Below are 24,110 nucleotides of genomic sequence, written 5' to 3'. Positions count from 1 at the left end.
AAATTCAACTGTAACAAAAAAATTATCAGAATTAGTTAGGGTGATAAAGTTTTATTTTAATTTTATAATCATTGGACTAAAATTAACAAATAATAGTGACAAATGCTAAATTTAATGAGGCCTGTGCCAAGCTTTAATAATATTGACAGTTTAAATATTATTAATTTATGTTTCTAGTTTTTATTATTCAGTAATGATTTTTATTTTTCAGAAGGTGGCCAAAAGCGTTGTGACCTTACACAAGCCTTGATCTACATTATTTGTAAAGATAATTTGCCATTTTCATGCATGGAAAAAGTTGGAATACAAAAATTTGTGCACACAGCTTGTGTCCACTATAAAATGCCTTCCAGAAGAGGTCTGCAAGTTATATTTTCATTATTTCATTTTACTGAGAAGCATATTATAATGTACAATAATTTATGTAACTATTTTGTAATTAACATAAACATTTACTTCTAAATTGCCGATGACTCGTTAGAACAGAGCTATAACACAACAAAGGCCAATCTTAAAAACAACAACAACAACAACAAAAAGATTGAAGCATTTCCCCCCCCCCCCCCCCCCCCCCCCCCCCCGTGTGACATACTGATTCACAACTCCACTTGACAACATTAGTGGTTCTTCTGCACTTCAAAATATAAAACTATCTGCGGACAGACTGTCCGAGGTAAGATTTGTTTAATAAACAGTTACTTTCTAAATTATTATATCAAGTCAAGTAGGTTATGAATAGAAACAATATTTACATCTTAACTGTACTGAATACTCTTTCATGATGGGCATTATGCTTCAGGCGCACACAGGACAGTACAATAAAGATTGTTGGTAGGAAATTGTAGAAGACTTTGGCATAGACAAGAACTAAATTATGTCTATTACTACTGATGGCAGCACAAATGTAGTGGCAATGGTAAGATTATTTTTGGGAGATGAGAGGAGGATTCCTTGTATGGTGCACCTACTTAAAATTTAGTAGTTGATGGTTCACTAAAGGAGAGTAATACATTTTCAGTGCTTAGAGATTAGGCCAAAACCATTGAGAGATATTTTAAACAATGAATAATGCTGTGGACTTGGATGGACTGGAGCTGACCAGTAAGTCGGAAAAAAGAATGCTGTGTGTTGATTTTAAAACAAGCCATCAGCACAAGATGGAACTCTTGTTTTGACATGCTAGAAAGATTAATAAGATTATCAGCAATTGTAGCTAAAATCTTAGCTACAAAAAGTCAGTCAAATAGGAGTACACGTGATATGGTTGTAACTCGTAGCTTAATGTGATAAGAGATCTTGATGACTTTCTTGCCCCTTTTAAACAAGCCACTGAAGAGGTTACTGGCACTAACTACGTGACTGCAAGCTTATGCATTCCTGTAACAAACCTACTTTGAAAAGAAATGGAGCAAGAAACTCTTCCTACTGATTTAGGAGTGTCTGTAAAAAATTGTGTACTTGTAGGAGTATTAAACTATACTTCCTTTGGCAAGAAATACTTGTCTTGCCATAGCTACAATTTCGGATCCTCACTTTGATTCTCCCCTTGCAGTATGAGCTGCAATAGTGGAAATAGCTAAGGAAACTCATTCCAAGAATAGGCAGATTGGTCAATTGTCACCTGAACAAAGAGCTTCAGACTAACACAAGAAGATTCCTACAAGCCTTGAATTTGGTCAGAGCATGAGAAACTGTTGTCAGAAAACTCAATCACACAAGAAATTCCAAGCTCCGATTTTCTGGTAAATGAACTACAACAGTATATTGATCAAGCACATTGGCGGATCTGTGATCCTGTAAAGATCTGGATTGATAGCAGTCATTTCACACCTGTTTTGTCAGAAATGGCTCAAAAATATTTAGTATGCCAAGCCTCTTCTGTTTTGTCCAAAAGAGTGGCTTCCTTAGTAAACTTCATTGTTCCAGGTAACAGGGAACACAGTGAACAAGGAAACAAGACAAGAAACACAGTCCGAACAGGCCTTTAAGGCCCAGTGGTACCAACTGATCGCCAAGTCATCCTCAGCCCTTAGGCATCACTGGATGTGGATACGGAGGGGCTTGTGGTCAGCAAGCACACCCAGCCATTGTCAGTTTTCGTGACTGGTGTTGCTACTTCTCAGTCAAGTAGCTCCTTAATTGGTCTCAAGGGCTGAGTGCACCCTGCTTGCCAACAGCACCCAGCAGACCTAAACAGTATCCCATCAAAATGCTAGCCATGCCTGGCAGTGCTTAACTTCGGTGATCTGATGGAGCTAGTGTTTCCACTGTGGCAAGGCCATTGGCACACTAAACAGAGTTATGTTAATATCTACTGGTGATAATTATTGGTTTCATTAATTAATTCTTTTGTAAATAGGTGATTTTTTACTACATTGTATGTCTTTCATTGTTTAATCTTGGCTTTAATAAAGTATTTATCAATTTTTAAACATTTGTTAATCATTTCTGCAACTTTTGATATTTTTAAAATTCCTGTTAGTGTTGGAAATGTCAACCTATATGTCAAAATATTGATATTTTAGTATTGATAATATTGACATCTTTTAAAAATATAATTTATTAAATAAATTTTGTAAGTACTCAAATTTGCATCATCATACTTCTTTCTTCTCTCTCACATCTGAAGTAAACTGCTCATCCATTTCCAACGAAATTAATGGTCTGGATGAAATTAGGCATGCAGTAAAGACACTTTTCATGATATAAACACAGACACTAATATGCCATGACTGACAGTTTCTTAGTCTTGTCTCATTTGTGTTGGTGCATTATAACAGTAAAAATTCTCCAGAAATGTGACAGTGCTTTGTAATACTGACACTCATCAAAATGCTGTTTTTCATTAATGATTGATAACATTTTCTTTCAAAACTATTGACGGGAATGTCAGAGATTGCTAACTCTAATTAATGATTTCTTAGTCGTTCCAGCGACGTCAAGCAAAAGAATATCATTGTTGTTGCCAAAATAACATGTCTCTGAAATTAAGACTAAGTACAAGATAAGTTTACATCTTTTCCATTTTTTCCCCCCACATAAACTGAACTTCTTATGTAACAATGTTCATTGTACTAAAAATTCTATCATCATTATTCTTGGTTAAACTAATAATTTCTTTTCCCAAGACAAATTTAGTCTCCATTTCCAGTCTGAAAATGTCACAATACTTTTCTACATGGTATGCTCTTACTTTCAGTAAGTGCAGTGCTGATGTCTACTCTTATCCTAGTTACATTTTTTGCTGTCAAAACTGAATCGCAAAACAATCAACACTAGTCAAATCTGATTAAAATTGTGTTTACTAACTTTACTATTACAGTGATAATCCGACCAGTAGGCTTTGATTTGCCAAAATGGCAAAATTTTGCATTTATTGTCAGGTAACTTTGCAGTCATGTGAAAAAACTGTACTTCATAGAAATGTGTGAAATATTTCTTCTACATCTACACTCTGTAAACCACTATGAAGTGCAAGGTGTTTCCCATGTTACCATGTATTAGGTCTTCTTCCCAACCCACTTGCATATCCACTGCAGTATGAACAACTTCTTACATTCTTCTGGGCACCCTATAATTAGTCTACAATAGCTCTATGGCCCCTATGGGAGTGATTTTATTCCTGGATTTCTCACTTAAAGCTGGTTCTTCAAACTTTGAAAGTAGGCTTTTGTGTAGTAATTTGTGTCCATTCTCAGTCATATTCCTGTTTAAAATTTTTCAGCCATCTTCAAGTCAAACCCAGGACTATCCATGTTGACTTCCTTTGTATATATTCAATATCTCCTGGTAATCCTATCTGATGCAGATGATACACATGAACCATATTCTACGATATGATCAGACTGATTGCATTTTGCCAGTATCCCACCAATGAACCGAAGCCTGCCATCAGTTTTACTTATGACATAGCCTATGTGGTAAGTCCACTTCCATACAAGTTTTAACACCCTGATAATTGTAAGAGTTAACCAATTCCAGTTGAGACCTATTGGTGTTATAGTCATGGGGTACTATCCTTTTTTTCCTTCCTCATTTTGTGAAGTGCACAGCTATACATTTATGAATATTTAAAGCAATCTGTGAACTTTTCACCACTTTGAAATCTTATGAAATCCTAACTGAATATTTTTACAGCTTTTTGGGGCACATCCAAAGTTAATTATATGTTAATGACTCCATTCAAGATAAGCTGCATTCTTCCTACCAACAAATTGTAAAGACAGTCACAAATTTTATTTTATACATAATATTCCTACAGTACAGAGTTAAATGCTTCTTGGATGAAAAAGAATACTGCATCTATCTGACTGCCTTGATCCATGGCTTTTGCATGGCATCTCATGAGAAAAACAGAAGTTTGGTTCACATAGACTCCATGCTGCTTCTTTGTGGAAGTGAAATTTACCACTCCAACACCATGAAATGATTGATAAGTGCATAGTTTCATATGCACTGATTTATGATTGACGAAAGATGTGTTCATTAGTCCACTCTTCTTCGTAAGAAATGCAGTGAACAGTGGAATATGTCCTTACATGTTTGAGCAACTTTCAAGTGCCCCAACAGAGAATTTTCAACTACAACTGCTCTTTCAATGTTGTGCACTATCATTTGCAGAAAACTTCATTTTGATATCTTGAATTGATTCCGAGATTTGACAATTGTTATAACAACATGATTTGTAATACAAAAGTACATTAATATGTGCATCGCTTTTGACCATTCTTCAGACATAAAATCCAAGAGCTTGAGAACAAAATGAGATATCCTTCAGCTCTAAATTTTAAATAAAATTTCAATATCTCATCTACATTTTGTTTACTGCAATGTATGAGCTAAACCTCAATCGCATGAAAAGTTTTTGTAGTTCATTTCTACCTCTGCAAACCCAAAAAAAATTTGCAGTGTTGAATTCAATTTGAAGCAGTGCAGTAAGTATGATGAGTGAAGTAAGTATGATGAGTGATGAAAAGGAATTCGTCCTTCATCAAGTGAAGATATCAGACTGTAAAATGTGCAAAAATTAAATTTTATTGACTTAATAGTTTTTGAAAACTCAGATTTTGTTTATTTCATATCAGACAGAACACTATCTCTCAGCACAAGCACCAGCATTTGGCAAGCAGTACAACCATGCAGAGAGCTTGTCTGGAGCAGTGAAAGTGTGTGTGTGTGTGTGTGTGTGTGTGTGTGTGTGTGTGTGTGTGTGTGTCGAGAGAGAGAGAGAGAGAGAGAGAGAGATAGCAAGCACTAAAATGGCCAATCCCACTCCCCACCCCTTGCCACAGGGATCATATCCCTTGGAAGACCCAAGTGCATCAACTCACTCAGCACTTTCTACTCCAGTCCTGTCAGAGCCTTATCCTATGCAGTGGCAGATAGAGAACAACATCAAGAAGGGAGCGCTAATGATATCTTGAGCTACCTCTACTTTTACCGTAATAAAAAAATAATCAAGTCACACGAAAAGTATATTGTTATTGTCGTCGTTGTTGTTGTTGTTGTAGTTGTTGTAGTTTTAGTTTTAGTTTTAGTCTTCAGTCCTGAGACTGGTTTGATGCAGCTCTCCATGCTACCCTATCCTGTGCAAGCTGCTTCATCTCCCTGTACCTACTGCAACCTACATCCTTCTGAATCTGCTTAGTGTATTCATCTCTTGGTCTCCCTCTACGATTTTTACCCTCCACACTGCCCTCCAATTTTAAATTTGTGATCCCCCGATGCCTCAGAACATGTACTACCAACCGATCCCTTCTTATTGTCAAGTTGTGCCATAAACTCCTGTTCTCCCCAATTCTATTCAGTACCTCCACATCAGTTATGTGATCTACCCATCTAATCTTCAGCATTCTTCTGTAGCACCACACTTCGAAAGCTTCTATTTTCTTCTTGTCTAAACTATTTATCATCCATGTTTCACTTCCATACATGGCTCCATTCCATACAAATACTTTCAGAAAAGACTTCCTGACATTTAAATCTATATTCGATGTTAACAAATTTCTCTTCTTCAGAAACGCTTTCCTTGCCATTGCCCGTCTACATTTTATATCCTCTCTACTTCAACCATCATCAGTTATTTTGCTCCCTAAATAGCAAAATTCCTTTACTACTTTAAGTGTTTCATTTCCTAATCTAATTCCCGCAGCATCACCCGACTTAATTTTGTTGATGTTCATCTTATATCCTCCTTTCAAGACACTGTCCATTCCGTTCAACTGCTCTTCCAGGTCCTTTGCCGTCTCTGACAGAATTACAATGTCATCGCCGAACCTCAAAGCTTTTACTTCTTCTCCATGAATTTTAATACCTACTCCGAATTTTTCTTTTGTTTCCTTTACTGCTTGCTCAATATACAGATTGAATGACATCGGGGAGAGGCTACAACCCTGTCTCACTCCTTTCCCAACCACTGCTTCCCTTTCATGTCCATCGACTCTCATAATTGCCATCTGATTTCTGTACAAATTGTAAATAGCCTTTCGCTCCCTGTATTTTACCCCTGCCACTTTTAGAATTTGAAAAAGAGTATTCCAGTCAACATTGTCAAAAGCTTTCTCTAAGTCTACAAATGCTAGAAATGTAGGTTTGCCTTTCCTTAATCTTTCTTCTAAGATAAGTCTTAAGGTCAGTATTGCCTCACGTGTTCCAACATTTCTACAGAATCCAAACTGATCTTCCCCGAGGTCGGCTTTTGTCAGTTTTTCCACTTGTCTGTAATGAATTTGCATTAGTATTTTGCAGCTGTGACTTATTAAACTGATAGTTCGGTAATTTTCACATCTGTCAACACCTGCTTTCTTTGGGATTGGAATTATTATATTCTTCTTGAAGTCTGAGGGTATTTCGCCTGTCTCATACATCTTGCTCACCATATGGTAGAGTTTAGTCATGACTGGCTCTCCCAAGGCTGTCAGTAGTTCTAATGGAATGTTGTCTACTCCCGGGGCCTTGTTTCGACTCCGGTCTTTCAGTGCTCTTTCAAACTCTTCATGCAGTATCATGTCTCCCATTTCATCTTCATCTACATCCTCTTCCATTTCCATAATATTGTCCTCAAGTACATCGCCCTTGTATAGACCCTCTACATACTCCTTCCACCTCTCTGCTTTGCCTTCTTTGCTTAGAACTGAGTTTCCATCTGAGCTCTTGATATAAGAAAGTTTTATTTGAACTTATTATACACATATACAAGACAATTAATTATATGTGCTTATTCTTCCTGGAAAATCGGTAAATTGCATCATCAATAGGACAATCAACGTCAGGTTGAGTGTTCAACAAAGCTAAGTCATCCAGTCATTCCTCCTCCACTGTTGACCTGAGCCATGTCTTTGTACACCACAATGTTGAAAAACTACTTTCTACTGTAGCAATAGATGCAGGTAGACAAGCAAATATTTTGTACAGCATGTGCAAAATAGGATAGTCAGATCTAGGAAAGACAGACAACACTTTCATAACAGAATCACAATCATTAAGGTTGTTTATGTGTGCTAGATAGGAAAGTACAAATACTCAATAACTTGATCCAGTCAGTGCAACTGACAAAAGAAATGAATGAATAGTGGCATGGTGGCGTGAGAGGCAATGCGGGCCTACCGCAAGGAGAGGGGGGAGGGAGGGAGTGAGGGATGGGGGGTGCGCGCCCCGTGTGTCGCCCATACGTATCCACCACTGATCCTACCATCTATGAAAGCAGGCATATTGTCTACCAGCTCTGCTACAATCAGTACACAGTTAGTTATGCTTTAGTTTCTTTGTAATTATTATCTGCTCATACTCACTATTAGTAAGACTGGAATGATGTACCACATAAGCTTCCAAAGTGGGTTTAATCTGTTACCCTGAAGAAACTCAAAATCATTGTAGACATTTGTGCTACCTGAAAAAAATGAAGAAAATGTCTCACTCATGGACAACACAAATTTAAAAAAATAGTTGATACTATTCTGCCTACATTATTTGTACCCACCATATATCCATACTAGCCCTATTAGTTCCAGTCCAGTCAGTGCTATGACAGCTCTTCCAGTAACATAGTGATCAAGGATATGCACAATTTCAAGCTCATTCTGCAAGATTGAAAAATATCTAATTAATTATCTTCAGTTAAAAGTTTGTCAAAGCAATATATTTTACCAGAAGAGATAAACAGGTATGACTGAAAGATAAAACAACAATTTCACCTGTACTTATGGCAACCATCAACATTTCATCTCTTTGTTCTCAATATGCAGCATTCTTCACTCAGAAAAACCTATAGTGATTTTTTGCTCCCTCTCTGCTTCGTCCAACACCAAAAAAACAATGTACTGTGTGCTATTCTTTAATATATTTCCATAAAAAAAGTAAAATGCCTTTGACTTAATGAACATTAGACAAAAGAGCATGTTAGGCAAATCTAATGGATTAGAACATTTTACTAAACACCTTAGTGATGAATAAGATATCAGGCAGTTTTGAAAGGCGATTTGCTCACACCTCATCTTTAGCTAACCTAGAGGGTACCTGTGCACCCTCTCCCTGCCATCAAAACCTTCTAAATTTATATTTTGAGTAGCCCATTTGACAGAAAAAGTGTAGGCGGCTGACAAGTGGCGTAGTGATAGTTTTATGTTGGGAGAACTACAATGAACACAAAAGCCATATATTCCACAATTTATTTGTACCCAGGAAACTGTTACATGTTCCATTGTTGCTGTTAACTGGTTATTGCTGTTTTGGAATATTTTCTTGGTTGGATATGTCTGCTGAATTATCTCAAGTGCACCATTTGGCAAGAATGACCAAGCATCTGAGGGACGATACCGCAACATTCCCATTAAAGTACATTATAGAAATAATATATTTTTACATAATATTTCACACACACACACACACACACACACACACACACACACACACACACACACACACACACACACACACACACACACACACACACACACACACACACACACACAGAGAGAGAGAGAGAGAGAGAGAGAGAGAGAGAGAGAGAGAGAGAGAGAGAGAGAGAGAGAGCACTTTTGTAATCTATATGCATACATACCAATAGGAAGCACGGTATTCCAATAGCTCCCATAATGAAACATGTTAAAATCACTGTCTGCCACCATCTACAGCGCTTACTCATTTCACCACATATGCCCAGTGTCACGGCAATAGAAAATGAACACTAGAACAAAATTTAAAATTAGAATATACCAAAACTTCTCTCTTTCAAATGACAATGAAAAATAAATCAAAGTAAGTGACCGAATTCACCATAATGAATTGCAATAAAATTGCTTAGAAACTAAATTAAGTAAAATGCTATATGCACTGTGAAAGATCATAAATTAAGTTTGTTCTGCAGTGTAAGCTCTGTAATATAACCACCTGAAATCCTAGATTAAATAAAAATTTGAAATTTTCAAAACTATATGTGGAAGAAGACAAAGTAATTCTCATGCGTAAGATGTTGAGTAGATCAGCATTAGTTTCAATTAGCTGTTACTATACTGTACAAATCTATCCTGCAACTGTTGCTTCTGTATGTAACTGTTTAGTGACTCATCCATGTCCCTGTAGGTTCTGTCTGCTTCACGATAATGAAAACTGAAGTGTACGCATCGAGCTATAATACCATTCAAGCAGCTAGACAAGTATTTTCTTTGAGAAAAAGTCCGAACCACAACACATTTTTATGTCATTTGGTGATGAAGTACATTTGGTTGTTATGTCCCATAACTTTACAGCTAGGCATTCTCAACTTTCTAAAATAGTAGTCCATAACTCAGAAGATACATGTCCTAGAATACTGATACGGAAGGCAATGGGACTTTTTGCAAAGGAAGTCTAATGTGATGACCTTTAAACATTCTTAATATATAAAATATAAAAAATAATCATCATATTCCTGCTGGGTGCTTCAACAATGATAGATTGGTGGCCCTTCTATAGAGCAATGCAGGACAGAGGATGTAACTCTCAAAAAGAAAAGAAAAAAAGAAAGGGGAGTTCTAATAGTTTGCACATTAACCTTCCTAATTTGGAGAAATCACAGGAAACCTTGCCCTTTTTACCTGTAAAAATGTGCTATCAGTACCTGTGCTTCCATTGAATCTGGCTGAAAAGTTATTGCATAAAGTAGGCTATTTTAAACGATTATGTCTACACCAGGTTTATAGTCCAAAACAATTTAATTTAACAACATACTGTTCATGGCCAGTTTGAGTCCTGTTTACTATCATCTATCCACAGATAACGGACAAGCCAATTACTACATTCAACTGATGTCCTATAATAATGGCAATTGTTTGAGTGCAGTAACCCAACATAAATACACAGATTCACAAAAATTAGTGTGTGGCAAGGAAGTAATTAACACATTCACAAATTACTCTGTCCTCTCAAGTAGCTACTCATTGAAATGAAAACAATGCATTCAGAAAGCATAATTTGAAAGTAACACAATTCACAGTTGAATACTATTGTCAAAGTTTGCAGACAGTATTTTTAAAAGATTACCACATTTTATGAAATCAATTGGAGATACGATACTGCGTGAAGAACTTGACAGAGCACTGAAAGACCGGAGTCAAAACAAGGCCCTGGGAGTAGACAACATTCCATTAGAACGACTGACAGCCTTGGGAGAGCCAGTCGTGACTAAACTCTACCATATGGTGAGCAAGATGTATGACAGGCGAAATACCCTCAGACTTCAAGAAGAATATAATAATTCCAATCCCAAAGAAAGCAGGCGTTGACAGATGTGAAAATTACCGAACTATCAGTTTAATAAGTCACAGCTGCAAAATACTAATGCAAACAGTCATTGTATAGATTCCGACATGGATTTTTGATCAAATTCAGCACCATGTGCAAGTTGTAATGTGTGTTAACTCATCTGCAATACACAGATCTTGCTCACATAAGACTTCCTCATACCGACTAAAAAGTTTCTTTTGTCAGTTTACAAGAATTAATACTACTCTCAGATATTGTTGTCCAGTGTCCTTTTACAAGTTACAATTAGACATTTACATTCCTGATAAAGTGAATATTTTAGAGAGATTCTTCTTAATGTGAAATTTTACATACAACAATAACTGCTATTTAACTATGCTACCTGATGTGCCAAAATGCGGGTTTCTACTTCAGTAACAGTTTTTTATACTATAATGCAAACTACTCAAACTAAATGAGAGCAAAAGTCATTACCCCATTTCCAATTTTAGCCGTATAGTTGCTGTAATTATTCATCTGTCTTTTTTGCTCTACTCTACCCGAAAGTTAGTAACTGGGTACACGTTTACACTGAACAATGATAAAGTTTTATATTACCGGTAATTTGAAATTAGCACAGTTTTTAGGTAATCTAATTACACATTTGAATTCCAGTTAATCAAAAGCATGTAATGAATGATAAAGATGGCAAAGCCACGAGATTTTCAATACTGTGCATATGCCGTGATAATCTCCAAGATACTTGAAAATAAATAAAAACTTTTTGGGGGGGAGGGGGGTGGGAGGGAGGAAATCCACTTGCTTTGTTACAACCTGCTAAATACCACAAAAACACCACACACATGGCAAGAAACAAAATAAAATTATGTCCACAAATATTAACAAAAAGCAGTCCAGTCACTTCAACAAATCAATTTCAACTATAGTAAATACTATACTAAGAAACCTTACCACAGACAGAAGCCCCGAAGCAACAATGGCAAGGAAAATAAACACAGCCCATATCTGCTCTGAAGCACTCATCACATTTGTTGATGCAGTATATGCAAGTGTCAAGAACCACACTTCAGAGAAAAATGGTTCATTAGTTTGTATGTTAACAGATGTAGTCAACTGCCCCTGCCATAATACTGCTATGACTACACTTGCCAATCCCACAATCAGTGACAGCAAAATCTGTGAGAAAGACAACCTGTAAAAGAAAAAGGTGGTGTTACACAAAACAATATGCAACATTCACTCTTTTGAAAAAATGATTGCATCACATGCCATCAACTTTGTGGATGCAATTAGCTTTATTGTAAGTGCATTTATCTAAGCTATAAATGGTTCAAATGGTTCTGAGCACTATGGGACTTAACATCTATGGTCATCAGTCCCCTAGAACTTAGAACTACTTAAACCTAACTAACCTAAGGACAACACACAACACCCAGCCATCACGAGGCAGAGAAAATCCCTGACCCCGCCGGGAATCGAACCCGGGCATGGGAAGCGAGAACGCTACTGCACGACCACGAGATGCAGGCTAAGCTATAAATACATTCCAGTTTGATCACAACAGAATTATAGCTGGCTGTAGAAGAGTTTTCTCCAAACCATATATTTTTTTAGTCATGAATGGAAATATTTTTGTCTTAAAAGTGTCCAGGATAGCAATAACCTGTTGAAGTATAGTAAAAACCTATTAGAGAAGAGAAATGTTTGCTTTTGACTTATTTATAATGCACTCGGCTTAAGAAATTCCTGTCCAAACTACTGAGGGACACAAAAAGTGGAAATGAAATCTGTGTCATGACAGAGACCCCCAAGTGTTGCAGTATCATGACAGAGACCCCCAAAGTGTTGCAGTATCTGATGGTTCCACATATCAGATTTAATAACTATAAACAGTACCTCCATTACGACAGATGTCATCTATTCTACATCATGAAGTCTGTCCCCTATGCTTGTGATTACTCTGGGGTATTGTGCCTCCTGTGGAAAGCAGGAGCTATTGAAATACAGTTATCAGTGTAACAGATTTTTTTTAGCAAGAATATTATGACTGGCTATTCCAGAAACACACATTTCACACCATTTCTTCCCGTCAATTAACACACTGCCACTGTCAATCAGTAACAGGCACTGTTTTTCCTTCTTTCTCTCTCTCTCTCACTGGTCATACTGGACTCTAGAGTCCATTACCGCAGAAACGTGTTTTCGCCATCTGTCCGTCTTGGGCTATTTCCTTCCATTCACCTTCAATACCAAGGCTCCTCAAATCAGCCTTTACATTGTCCTCCAATCTATGCCTCGGTGTCCCCACAGGATGCTTTCCCTTCCAAGTGCCCTACAAGTACTCTGCGCGCTGCCCTGCCCTCATCCATTCAAGCTACGTGACCTGCCCATCACAGCCTACGTGATTTAATAATACTGATTATGTCAGCGCTTGAATAGAGTTCGTGAGCCTCTTTGTTATGCAGTTTTCGCCACTCTCCGCTAACGTTATCCCTTTTTACTCCAAAAAATTTTCCTCAAAATTTTGTTTTCAGATACTCTAAATGGCTTTTCATTTTGCACAGTGAGAGACCAAGTCTCACGCCCACACAGCATAACTGGTAGAATAATAGTTTTGTATATTCTAATCTTTAAATTCCTAGACAATATCCATGATGAAAGTAATCTATTCAGTGAGAAGCAACACGCATTTCCCGTCCGTAATCTCTTCTTCAGTTTGGATTCAATCTCATTTTTCGAAGTGATGTCCACACCTAGATACTTAAATGTGTTCACTTTTTCGAACTGCATGTCTCCGACTCTTAATATTTCCTGATCTACTGCTGTTGGCATTCTAGTAGTAATCAGGTATTTAGTTTTGTCCTCACTTATCCTTAGACCTACATCTTCACTAGCCTTGATTAACGCATTCGCATTTGCTGTTACAGATTCTTTTCTATCGCTAAAGATGTTTATATCATCTGCATACCCTAATAGCTTAATATTTCCATTTAACTCCATGCCCTATGAATTATCTGCTGCCATTCGTACAATATATTCTAGGACTAAATTAAAAAGTAGCGGAGACAGGGCATCTCCCTGCTTAAGTCCATTCTTTATTACAAATTCTTCTGACTCCAATTTTCCCACGCGTACTCTACCTTTTATGTTTTTCAAACTTGATTCAATAAGTCTAACATACTTCTTTGGTACTCCAAGTTCCAAAAGAATTCTGTACAATTTTGATTGCAATACTGAATCAAATGCTTTTGTAAAATCTATGAAAAGATTATGAATTGGTTTTATTGGATTCCCATTTCTTATCCAAAATCTGACGCAGGATAAATATTTGGTCTATAGTTGATCTGTTCCTCCGAAAGCCAGCTTGGTAATCCCCCACAATTTCATCTGCATATGGTGTAAGCCTGCTTAGCAGAATATTCGAGAAAATTTTGGAACCTACTGGTAATAGTGATATCCCTCTATAATTACTATAATCCATTTTGTCGCCCTTCTTAAAAATTGGGATCAGAATTGACTCCTGCCACTCTTCAGGTATCATCTCCGAGTTCCATACTTTAGTTATCACTTTGTGAAGTACTTCCACCAATTTCTGGCCCCCATTTTTAACTAATTCTGCAGTTATGCAATCTGATCCTGGTGCTTTATGGTTTTTCAATTTGTTGATTGCATCTCTTACTTCTTTAACATTGGCTCAGGTATCTGGGGTTCTGCTGTATGTATTTCGTACACCTGCTCATTTCCTGCTTCCTGGTGTACATTTAACAGATGCTCAAAATACGCCCTCCATTTACTTAATATAGGACTGGGGTCTGTCAGTATTCCCCCAGCGTCCCCTAAAAGTGCATTTGTCCTAGCCTTGAATCCCTTCCTATACCCATTTGTGTCTAGGTAAAGTTCCCTAATGTTTTTTGTTTTACTGTTTGTTTCCATTTTTTTTTTAATTTGATTGTTCAAATAATACCTCTTCTTTGCCCATAGGCTACAACCAACTTCCTTTCTCATGTTCAAGAACTACTCTCGTTTTCTGTCTCCCATTCTATCCCAGTCTAATTGTGCTTTTCTGCTTTCCTCTACCAATTTCTTGCATTCCTCACGAAACCATCGTTTCCTCCTGTTGTTCTTAATTGCACCTATTTTGACCTTCACTACCTCTTTGATATTATTCCTCACAGTGATCCACTGTTTATTTACATCCTCGTTTTGATCTTCATGTGTCCTGAGAGCATCAAACGTATTTGAAATTTCTATCATGTACCTTCTTCTAAAGTTTTCATAATTTAGCTTGTCAGTGCCAAGCCTAACAAGTTCTGCATTGTGACACCTTGATGTTGCTGTAGATAGCCGTTGGTGAACTTTGGCAACTACAAGAAAATGATCAGAATCGCATTCTGCTCCCCTGAAAGCCCTAACATTTTCTATACTAGTGTGCCATCTCCGATCTACAAGAACATGATCAATTTGGTTTCGGGTGTGTCCATCTGGAGAGACCCAACCCGCTGCCCAGGCCAGCATATTCTCCAGATCTCTCACAAATTGAAAATGTCTGGTCCATGGTGGCCGACAAACTGGCTCGTCACAATACACCAGTCACTACTCTTGATAAACTGTGGTGTCACGTTGAAGCTGCATGGCGCCAGCTGTACCTGTACACACCATCCAAGCTCTGTTTGACTCACTGCCCAGGCATATCAAGGCTGTTATTACGGTCAGAGGTGGTTGTTCTGGGTACTGATTTCTCAGGATCTATGCACCCAAATTGCGTGAAAATGTAATCACATGTCAGTCCTAGTATAATATATTTGTGCAATGAATACCTGTTTATCATCTGCATTTCTTATTTGTGTAGCAATTTTAATGGTCAGTAGTGTATTGTAATTTTCTTTTTGTAATAAAACTTATTAATATGACTTGTTTGATTGTTTGTCTAGCAAACCGAGTATTTAGGCTTCCCAGACACTACACCAACTCTGAAACGTTTTTTATCAATTTCTTCGGTTAACATACCTTGAGTAAACAAGAATTCGCTAAATGTCAAGTCAGGTAAATTTTCTTCAGAAAAATGGCTATCATCTTTTAAATTCTCTTGGAGAGATGTACTCTGTTTCTGCCTCTAATTCTTCTCCCAAGTTCACACAACCCATACCATTCTTGTCTCACTGTATGACTTCAGCCTTAGCCTTGTAGATATCGTTATCTATGTGGCTGTCAATTAGTCAGAACCAGTCATCATTGGCAAACTCATCTTGCCCCTCTTCAGAAATTTCGCCTCGGTTTCCTTTAGGACTTGCGTTGTTGGGGTTGGCTACTTCAATTACTTCAACACTGCCTCTTTGGTACAGAGCTTTCCGTTAATTTGAATAATTTTGAATAGAGTAAAAACAAACAATATTTAATCATTTACCCATGCTTCAGTCACATAATCACTATATGAATATCGTGTATATTCATTACCTTTTCCTGATAGCAACAGGCAAATTATTTAACAAGAAATAATTTGATGCAGTACAATGAAATGAAAGTATTATTTTCCTACACTATCCCAGTGATAAAATAAGATTATTGATCGAAGATTAGATAGGTATAGCACTAAACAATCACCTGTTTTACATGAAAGATAATGGTTAAACAACTAATTATTAAAAATGTGTGTCTTGTAATTGAAATTTGTCACTAATTTTCTTAAGTAATGTTAAATTTGTGTTTATGTACCTATAAGTACCACGTAACTAGATGTCAAACAATGGTAGATCCAGGGCAGAATACCAACAATGTCATGAAAAAGATAATTTGCTACTCACTGTACAGAGCAGATGTTGAGTTGCAGATACACACAACAAAATGTCTGTCAAACAAGTAAGCTTTCTGCCAAGAAGGCCCTCATGAGAATCAGACAACACAATACATGCACGCAAGTGCAAATCACAGACATATGACTGCTGTCTCTGGTTGCCAAGGCCAGACAAGCCTCAGCAGAGAGATGAGAGAGAGAGAGAGGGGGGGGGGGGGGGGGTTATTCCAATGAAGGCCTTTCTGGGCTGAAAGCTTAATTGTTTGACAGTCCTTTCGTTGTGCCTATCTGCAACTGTAACTCAGCATCTCCGCTATATGGTATGGACTATCCTTTTCTTAGTATTGTTACATTCCATTCTTGATTTTCCATTTTTAAAAGATGAGTATTCCATTTTTGGGCCATATGTATCCAAAATAATAAACAGAATCAAACCATTGAACACTGGTAACGGAACTGGTAAGGTGAGTGTTAATTACCATAGAGCACTGTGCTTGGGGTATATTATGCCAGCCTGTGTGCTGATGCTTGCAAATCCAAGGTGGGAAGAGAAGAACATCTGTACAAGGGCCATGTACCAGACCTGAAAAGTAGAAATAAATTTATTGGCCTGTAGATCATCATAAAGTTGGTTCTTAGATCATCAAAAAAGTCATAACAAAAATATAACTGTCTTCTTTCAAACTGCAACCAGTGGAGGTACATCGACAATACTCATTGCCATGTCACGCCATACATCAAATGCTACATTTCTAATGTTAATCTTTCAGTAAATTACCGGTCCTCACATCAGAATAAGCCAGAAGTATATCATTTCCATCTGAACCACATCTATCAGGGCTTTCCATCATCATTTTCAGAGAAATTTTATGGTTTCTTATAAAAATAAGATTATCTAAGATATAACTTACAGACACACAGTTATATGTAAATGATTTCATACAGTCTCTCATTAGTAAACAACAAAAATAAGATCTGTATTCTCAAACAAATCTCAAAATCTGAGAGAGCCTTCTCTCAAAAATTTGCAAAATGATAACTGACAAAGCTATTTAAAAACTTGAAATATTTGAAATTCCACTTACCCTAAAGTCCAATAGGCTATTCCAGTCAACTTTTAGGAATTCTTTGAGACCAGCAATATCTGTGTCTCTAAGAAATGATTCAAATAGGAGTGCAGCCAGGACAGAAATAATAAACAAGAAGAGTACTGATGCTGCTACCCTGTATGACTGCTTTGATCCACATATGCTAGAAAGAGAAATATGAGTGAATATCATTCAAATAACATTTAAAAGTGATTTAATTAAATTAGTTAAGTCATCAACGTAACCTGTAAAAAATGAAGTATCTCACACTACCTTAGGCCAGTTTAGTGACAGTTTTACTTACCACACTGTGCGGATTATCCAGAACAAGAACAACAAAGCAGCTAAGATCCCAAACCAGAGTGGATCCATCTGCACTGGTGTGAGGAAAGTATCCCTACAATGAGGAAAAATGCTTTATTGTATTTTTTCTGAGCAATTCATTTTATGGGCTCAGACCAAAAATACCTTTGCACAGATGTCTAGCTCAAAATTATGTACGTCTATAGACTTCCATAAGCATTGACACTGCTGGTAAAATATCTTCCGAATCATTAAGCTACATCATACACCTCTTCAAACTACTTCAATTCTCTACATTTCAAGTACTTTAGTTTTAATAGAAATATGACACAGTCAAACAATTACAACTCTAATGATTTTACTGTCAATACATAGATATTATATTTTATCTTAATAGTTTTCGGAAGTTTTTAAGGTATGCTAAGAGAAGTAGACTATTGCTCTTTTTTACAATCCTGGTTCACTTGGGGACAGACAGCATGGATAACATTTGGGTTGATGCACAATTTTCCATACACTGTTTTCTGAAGCGGACAATATGATAGTTTCTGCAAAAGTACTAAGCTTCTCCAATGAAGTTCACAGTATTAATGAAGGCAATTTCAGATTTTGGTTACGTACTATCAAAGACATTTAAGTTTATTTACTTATTTACTCATTTATAAGTGCTATCTAATGGAAAACTTCCAGAAATGAGGATTTAATCTAGTTTTAGTCTCAAGTAAATACAGCTATAATTAACTGTTTGTGAGATGTGTATTTATAACTGCCATCAAAGATAGGCAGCATACGCTGTTTGTCACTAACCACACACACATTCACACTTAAAAATTCTACAAATATCAGGTATCTTTAAAGACATTTTAACTATTTTATTATCCCAAAAATTGCTTTGTTCTTAAATTTTAATTGCTGGTGCAAGCTTTAAGATCAGTACATATTACATGTTTAGAGTGCTACCTCTCAGTGATGTACTATAATCCAAATTTAAGATACTGTATTCAAGGTCACTACATTTTATAAACAACAGTCTAGTATAATGACAATTTATCCATCCCATCACACTTTACAATTCTTATAAGTTTACAAATTAAGTGAATTTCTATCCACAGGAGTAATGTTGTAACACAGAATAAAAACTTGGAACTTTTCATTTAGTTTGAAAGGGGGGGAAGAAAAAAAAGCAACTTACTGTAAGCAGTCTTCAGCAGGAAATCCAATTTCACTATTCTGCAAAAATAAAAGAAAATGCCAGGTTTAATACACCATGGAAAGTGAATCCTAAAACTACTTTACGAAAATTGTGAAGGTGGATGCATTTCACTTGAGGGGGAGGGGGGGAACACCTCAATAGTGACAGTAAAAGAATTCACACAGCCAGTTTAGTGCTGACATATATATATGTATAATGAAAGAATGTACACTTCAGTGATCATCTGGAAAGGTATTTCAAAACACGATTCTTGTCCCCAACCCAGGAATGCTTGCCTAATCCTAACCAGAACTTCATGGCACACATTCTTGAAAAGAGGTTCAGCTTATGGTGTCTATTTGTGTATTACACTATGTACAGAACATGAACAACACAAAATAATAATAATAATAATAATAATAATAATAATAATAATCATAATTATTAATATATGATATTTGGAAAATTACAGCCTTATTGTATTACTCATTGTTCTCACTGTGTTGTTACTGAATGTAAGGAATGGTGTCTAACAAAAATGTGTGGTGGCAATAAAGAAGGAACCAATGTGTAGAAGAAGTTGACTGGTTGGAGAGAGGGGAGGGAGAGGGAGAGGGAGAGGGAGAGGGAGAGAGAGGGAGAGAGAGAGAGATAATAGGGGAAAATCAGCAGATGTCATGGAAGGAGGACAACAGAAATAGAAACAGATAAGAAGACCAATAATAGTTTACTGTGTAACAGAGGCAGTGGTTCACTACTGCGCAGAAGGAGAACAGTTGGGATATGTCGAGGAGGAAAGAAAGCATCATAGTAAAAATATTTTTTCCTTACAGATATTGATGTCTTAAATTAGATTATATAGGACCAATATTTACATTATGAAAAATTACTGGTTCTGATTTTTATTAATTTATGCTTTATAAATGCTTTCACAGAACTCTGTGCATCTTTGTCTTTATTATTGTTATCTTCAACTACTGAAGTTTTAATGCCATTTTACAAATAAAATACATGTTTTCTGTGCCAATATAACTGCCAGTCTCCACTTTAATTAAGAATGGGGAAACAATTCTAAGAATGTTACAAATACAGAAGGACAATATCATTAAAACAAATGGAAAGTTCACGAAAATGTCAAGCAGTTTGCAGAACCATATGACAAATTTGTGATTCTAAAATAGTATTGTAAAGTAAATGTAAATAATTTTTTCAAATGCTGTACAAAGCAAATTGTTATGAGACAGAGCACACATTTTGGAAGACGCAGACTGCAAATTTCACTAAATGACATGGTCACTACTGTTACATTAGCCAAACGTGTCTTTTTTTAATGCACGAACACAACAGCTGACTTATCTATTCTACCCTCTCACAGAATATTTTCAGTGTGCTTTGATGCTAAAGCAGTTTCAAGCATCCACCAACAGGTAGGCAACATCTTCCAATTAAAATATCCAGAAGCCTCACATAACAATATGAGGTCATAAGGATATTATCAAAAAGTACATTTTTGAGAAGGTTGAATTTAATTAAATTTGACAAAACTTAAATGCTTACCAAAAGTTTGGGTAGCTGAACTGTCAACAGAGAATCTAATCCAAAAGAAGAATTCATTAACATGATTGAGAAGGAGTTACCAAAATGTGTATCTGTCTGTTCCTCATATAGGGAATAGTTTTTGCAGTAATATATTGTATTAAAATAATTATGAACAAAGTCCACTGTCTGGGATTAGGCAAGCTGTTGATAAGGATCTGTATGGCAGCAACTATCAATTGTAAATGTGAAAAATCACTAGGGAAAAAGAAAGAAAAATTATAACCAGCAGAACTGGAACAAGGCAAAGTGAAGCCTAGTTTCTTACTAAATCTTTCAGTTCTGTAGTCAGTAAGTCATCTAAGATTATCTGGATGTTAGATCTTTTTTGGAGACATGAAATACAACAAAGATCTAGCAATGTTGCTTAATATATGTATGTTTAATCCTAAAACCAAATGTTTATGGTTTATCTGCTGGTCAATCCAGCACTTATTGTAACTTGCAGTCTTGACAATCATTTATGCATATGAAAAATACCATACTACATGGGGGTTTGGAAGCCATGTTAAACTGCAACACCTGCTCTGTAACTGGATAATTAAGGGTGCTGACTGGGCAGAAAAGATGAGGTATACATCACTTCCCAGAAGGCTAACACATAGCAAAGGACTGTCGCATTTAAACAGGCTTCCAGGTTAATGAAAGCTTACTTGCAGTAGAGATTTATCCAGTTGACATTGTTAGACTGCCAGTAGTACGGTGCTAATCAGATACAACAAATTACTGATATGCAGTGACTTGCAGTGCTTTTATTGTCTGCCTTATTTCTCCTGCCTCATATTTCATTGTAAGTTCACAATGCTTTTGTCAGTGAATCTGTCACAGGTCTTTATCATGTGGCTGAAGTTATTTTGTAAGTATTCACAACCTAATAAATTTAAGTTCATAATGGAGCTTTTAGTTTTTAATGTATACTGGCGATAAAAATCAAATGACTTGATTTATTTGATTACAATAAAATATTACTTACATTGTCAGCTGACACACATTCTGAAAATGGAAATGGGCCCTTTGCACTCCACACTGCGTAAAATAGAGCAATTGCTGCACTGAGTGAATAATACAGTCCAGTCAATACACAAAGGAAGAGTTTTGCATAACCAACACCTGTAACAAAGCAAAACGTGACTAAATAACAATTAATAAAGAGGGCCAAAATGGGTGAATACTGCTCGTAACTGCTTACTGCAGTAAGTTTTTCTGATATCATCATGACAAACCTCAGACCACAAAATAATTACAATAACTGAAAGAGTTTTTCATTGGTTATTTAATTATTTCATCTTAATTGTCAGGTGTACATTCAGACTATATTTTCTAGAGCTTAACAAACAAGTTTTGTTCCAATAACTGTGCACACAAAAGGCAACCATTAGTAGTAGTAGTAGTAATAATAATAATAATAATAATAATAATAATAATAATAATAATTTGTTCTGGTTGGCTGATGTAGGTTCACAATTTGTGCCACTTACTTACACTAGCTAATCTAATCAAATACGTGAAAGTCAATAGAATATATGACAATGTTAATAATGTACCTACTGAAATCACTTATTTGATTAAAACAATCACGTCTAAAATAAAGCCAGTCACATATGATATAGGCATATATCATAAAACAAAATTGTAAAAATATTTGTCATTAATTAGACTACCAATTCACCTTTGATAAGCTATTATAAAAAAGTTAATTTATGTAGCATAACAGTTACTCGGCCTCCTATAACTCAAACAACAGATCTGCAGATTGTATTAGCGAGCATACTAGTACGAGCAATTTTTTCACACTATCCAAGATTGTTAATGATCAATGTTTTGATCATTCCATTTTCTGATTGTCTTCAATTTTCTGTGTAGATAACTCAACTTGTTTTTTATGTTGAAATAAAAAAAAATGTTAAGTAAAACAACTCTTCAACAGTTCTATAATCCAACTCTACGTGCTTATAAACAAGGCCTATTTCTCCTTGAAGAATTTTAAAGTGTTACCTTATTAGGGTTACCACAAGTGTTTTATTTCAAACTATAGTTTTCAGAGTTCTCTACAACTTCACAAAGGGTGTGTATGTATATGTATTATTAGTGAATATAATAGAGGGAAATATTAGTGACTTATAAATAACTAATGTGAAACATACCTCTGAAAAGTGGAACAGCTCTCCAAAGTTTGATGGGTCCCTCATGACAGAACTGTCCAATTCCAATTTCCAAGAAAGATAATGGTATTCCCAGAACCAACATCACAATTGCATATGCCACTAGAAAAGGCACTAGAAAAAAAACAGAAGAGGTATGGTTTAAGTTACCTGTAATTTGTAATTAAAACATTATATTTTTGTCAATGTACTAAATAAAAAATGGAATTAAATCTTAAATTTCCTTGCAGTTTATATATGAAGGGACTCTTTTTTCCTTTTAGGCACAAATAACTCTTGCTATGAAAAACACATTCTCCACATTTCACTTAAAATCCAATGCTTCCCCTCTCCCTCCCCCCTCTCTCCTTAAACTTCAAATATACTAGCAGGTTTGAAGTTTTAAATTTGTTAACTGTTTCACCTAAGTTACAATAGAAGGATATTCAAGAAGGTGAAATAGCAAAATATATCTTAAGAGATTACAGCACATGACAAACTACTATTGTATGATGTATCAAGAATTAACTACCATTAACCTGCTGTAGCCAACTTGTTATTAAATTTCAAAATGGCAGATCCAAACTTCAGCAAGAGACTAGCCATTATGAATGCTAAAAATACAAGATGAACATAGAGCATAGTATACAAAAATTACAACTTATGACATAACCTATACCCCTTGTAAATTAAATTATATAGCAGTATTTTGGAGTTGTTATACAAGCTATAGTACATCTACACCTGAAGTTAGGCTCTTTTCACAGTTCATTAAAGACTGCAGTGTAATGATAGTAAGCTTTGTGGAGAACACATTGGTTGGCTGTGTGGTGCCCTCTATATAAACTACGTAATACATAAATGTCATACTAAAGCAGTTATGGTCTCTAATAAAATTTAAAAGTTGTGTAGGAAAAAATAAAATACAAGTAAGGTTACTGTAGCCCGCCTGTCTAGCCATGCAGTCTAACGTGCTGCTTCCCAAGTGGGAGGGCATGCTGGTCCCTGGCATGAATCTGCTCGGGGGATGTGTGTCGAGACCCAGTGTGCCGGCCAGCCTGTGGATGGTTTTTAAGGCAGTTTTCCATCTGCATTGGCAAATGGGGGTGGTTCCCCTTCTTCCACCTCAGTTACACTATGTCAGCAACTGCCGCGCAAACATTGTCTCCATGTATGCATACACCATAATTACTCTACCATGCAAACATTTGGGGTTACACTCATCTGGTATGAGACGTTCCCAGGTGGGGGTCCACTGG

General features: G+C 36.2%; 1 protein-coding gene across 3 annotated transcripts in view; it reads right to left on the bottom strand.

Moving 5' to 3' along the window:
• The window catches only part of LOC126365750 (sodium-dependent nutrient amino acid transporter 1-like), a 279,984-nt gene that overhangs the window by 9,651 nt on the left and 246,223 nt on the right, over positions 1–24,110 (bottom strand). For all 3 annotated transcript variants that reach the window (XM_050008226.1, XM_050008227.1, XM_050008228.1), the window contains 10 exons: positions 22,855–22,986; positions 21,684–21,820; positions 19,115–19,152; positions 17,924–18,016; positions 17,617–17,782; positions 17,011–17,114; positions 11,692–11,932; positions 9,059–9,184; positions 7,979–8,078; positions 7,791–7,888 (listed from right to left, as the gene is read on the bottom strand). In XM_050008226.1, coding sequence (XP_049864183.1) covers positions 7,791–7,888; positions 7,979–8,078; positions 9,059–9,184; positions 11,692–11,932; positions 17,011–17,114; positions 17,617–17,782; positions 17,924–18,016; positions 19,115–19,152; positions 21,684–21,820; positions 22,855–22,986 — 1,235 coding nt within the window. The remainder of the gene's footprint in view (positions 1–7,790; positions 7,889–7,978; positions 8,079–9,058; positions 9,185–11,691; positions 11,933–17,010; positions 17,115–17,616; positions 17,783–17,923; positions 18,017–19,114; positions 19,153–21,683; positions 21,821–22,854; positions 22,987–24,110) is intronic.

Source organism: Schistocerca gregaria, chromosome 4, assembly GCF_023897955.1.
Source record: "Schistocerca gregaria isolate iqSchGreg1 chromosome 4, iqSchGreg1.2, whole genome shotgun sequence".
Classification (NCBI taxonomy): domain Eukaryota; kingdom Metazoa; phylum Arthropoda; class Insecta; order Orthoptera; family Acrididae; genus Schistocerca; species Schistocerca gregaria.
Note: the sequence above shows the minus strand (reverse complement) of the source record. Positions and strands in the feature narration are given on the sequence as shown.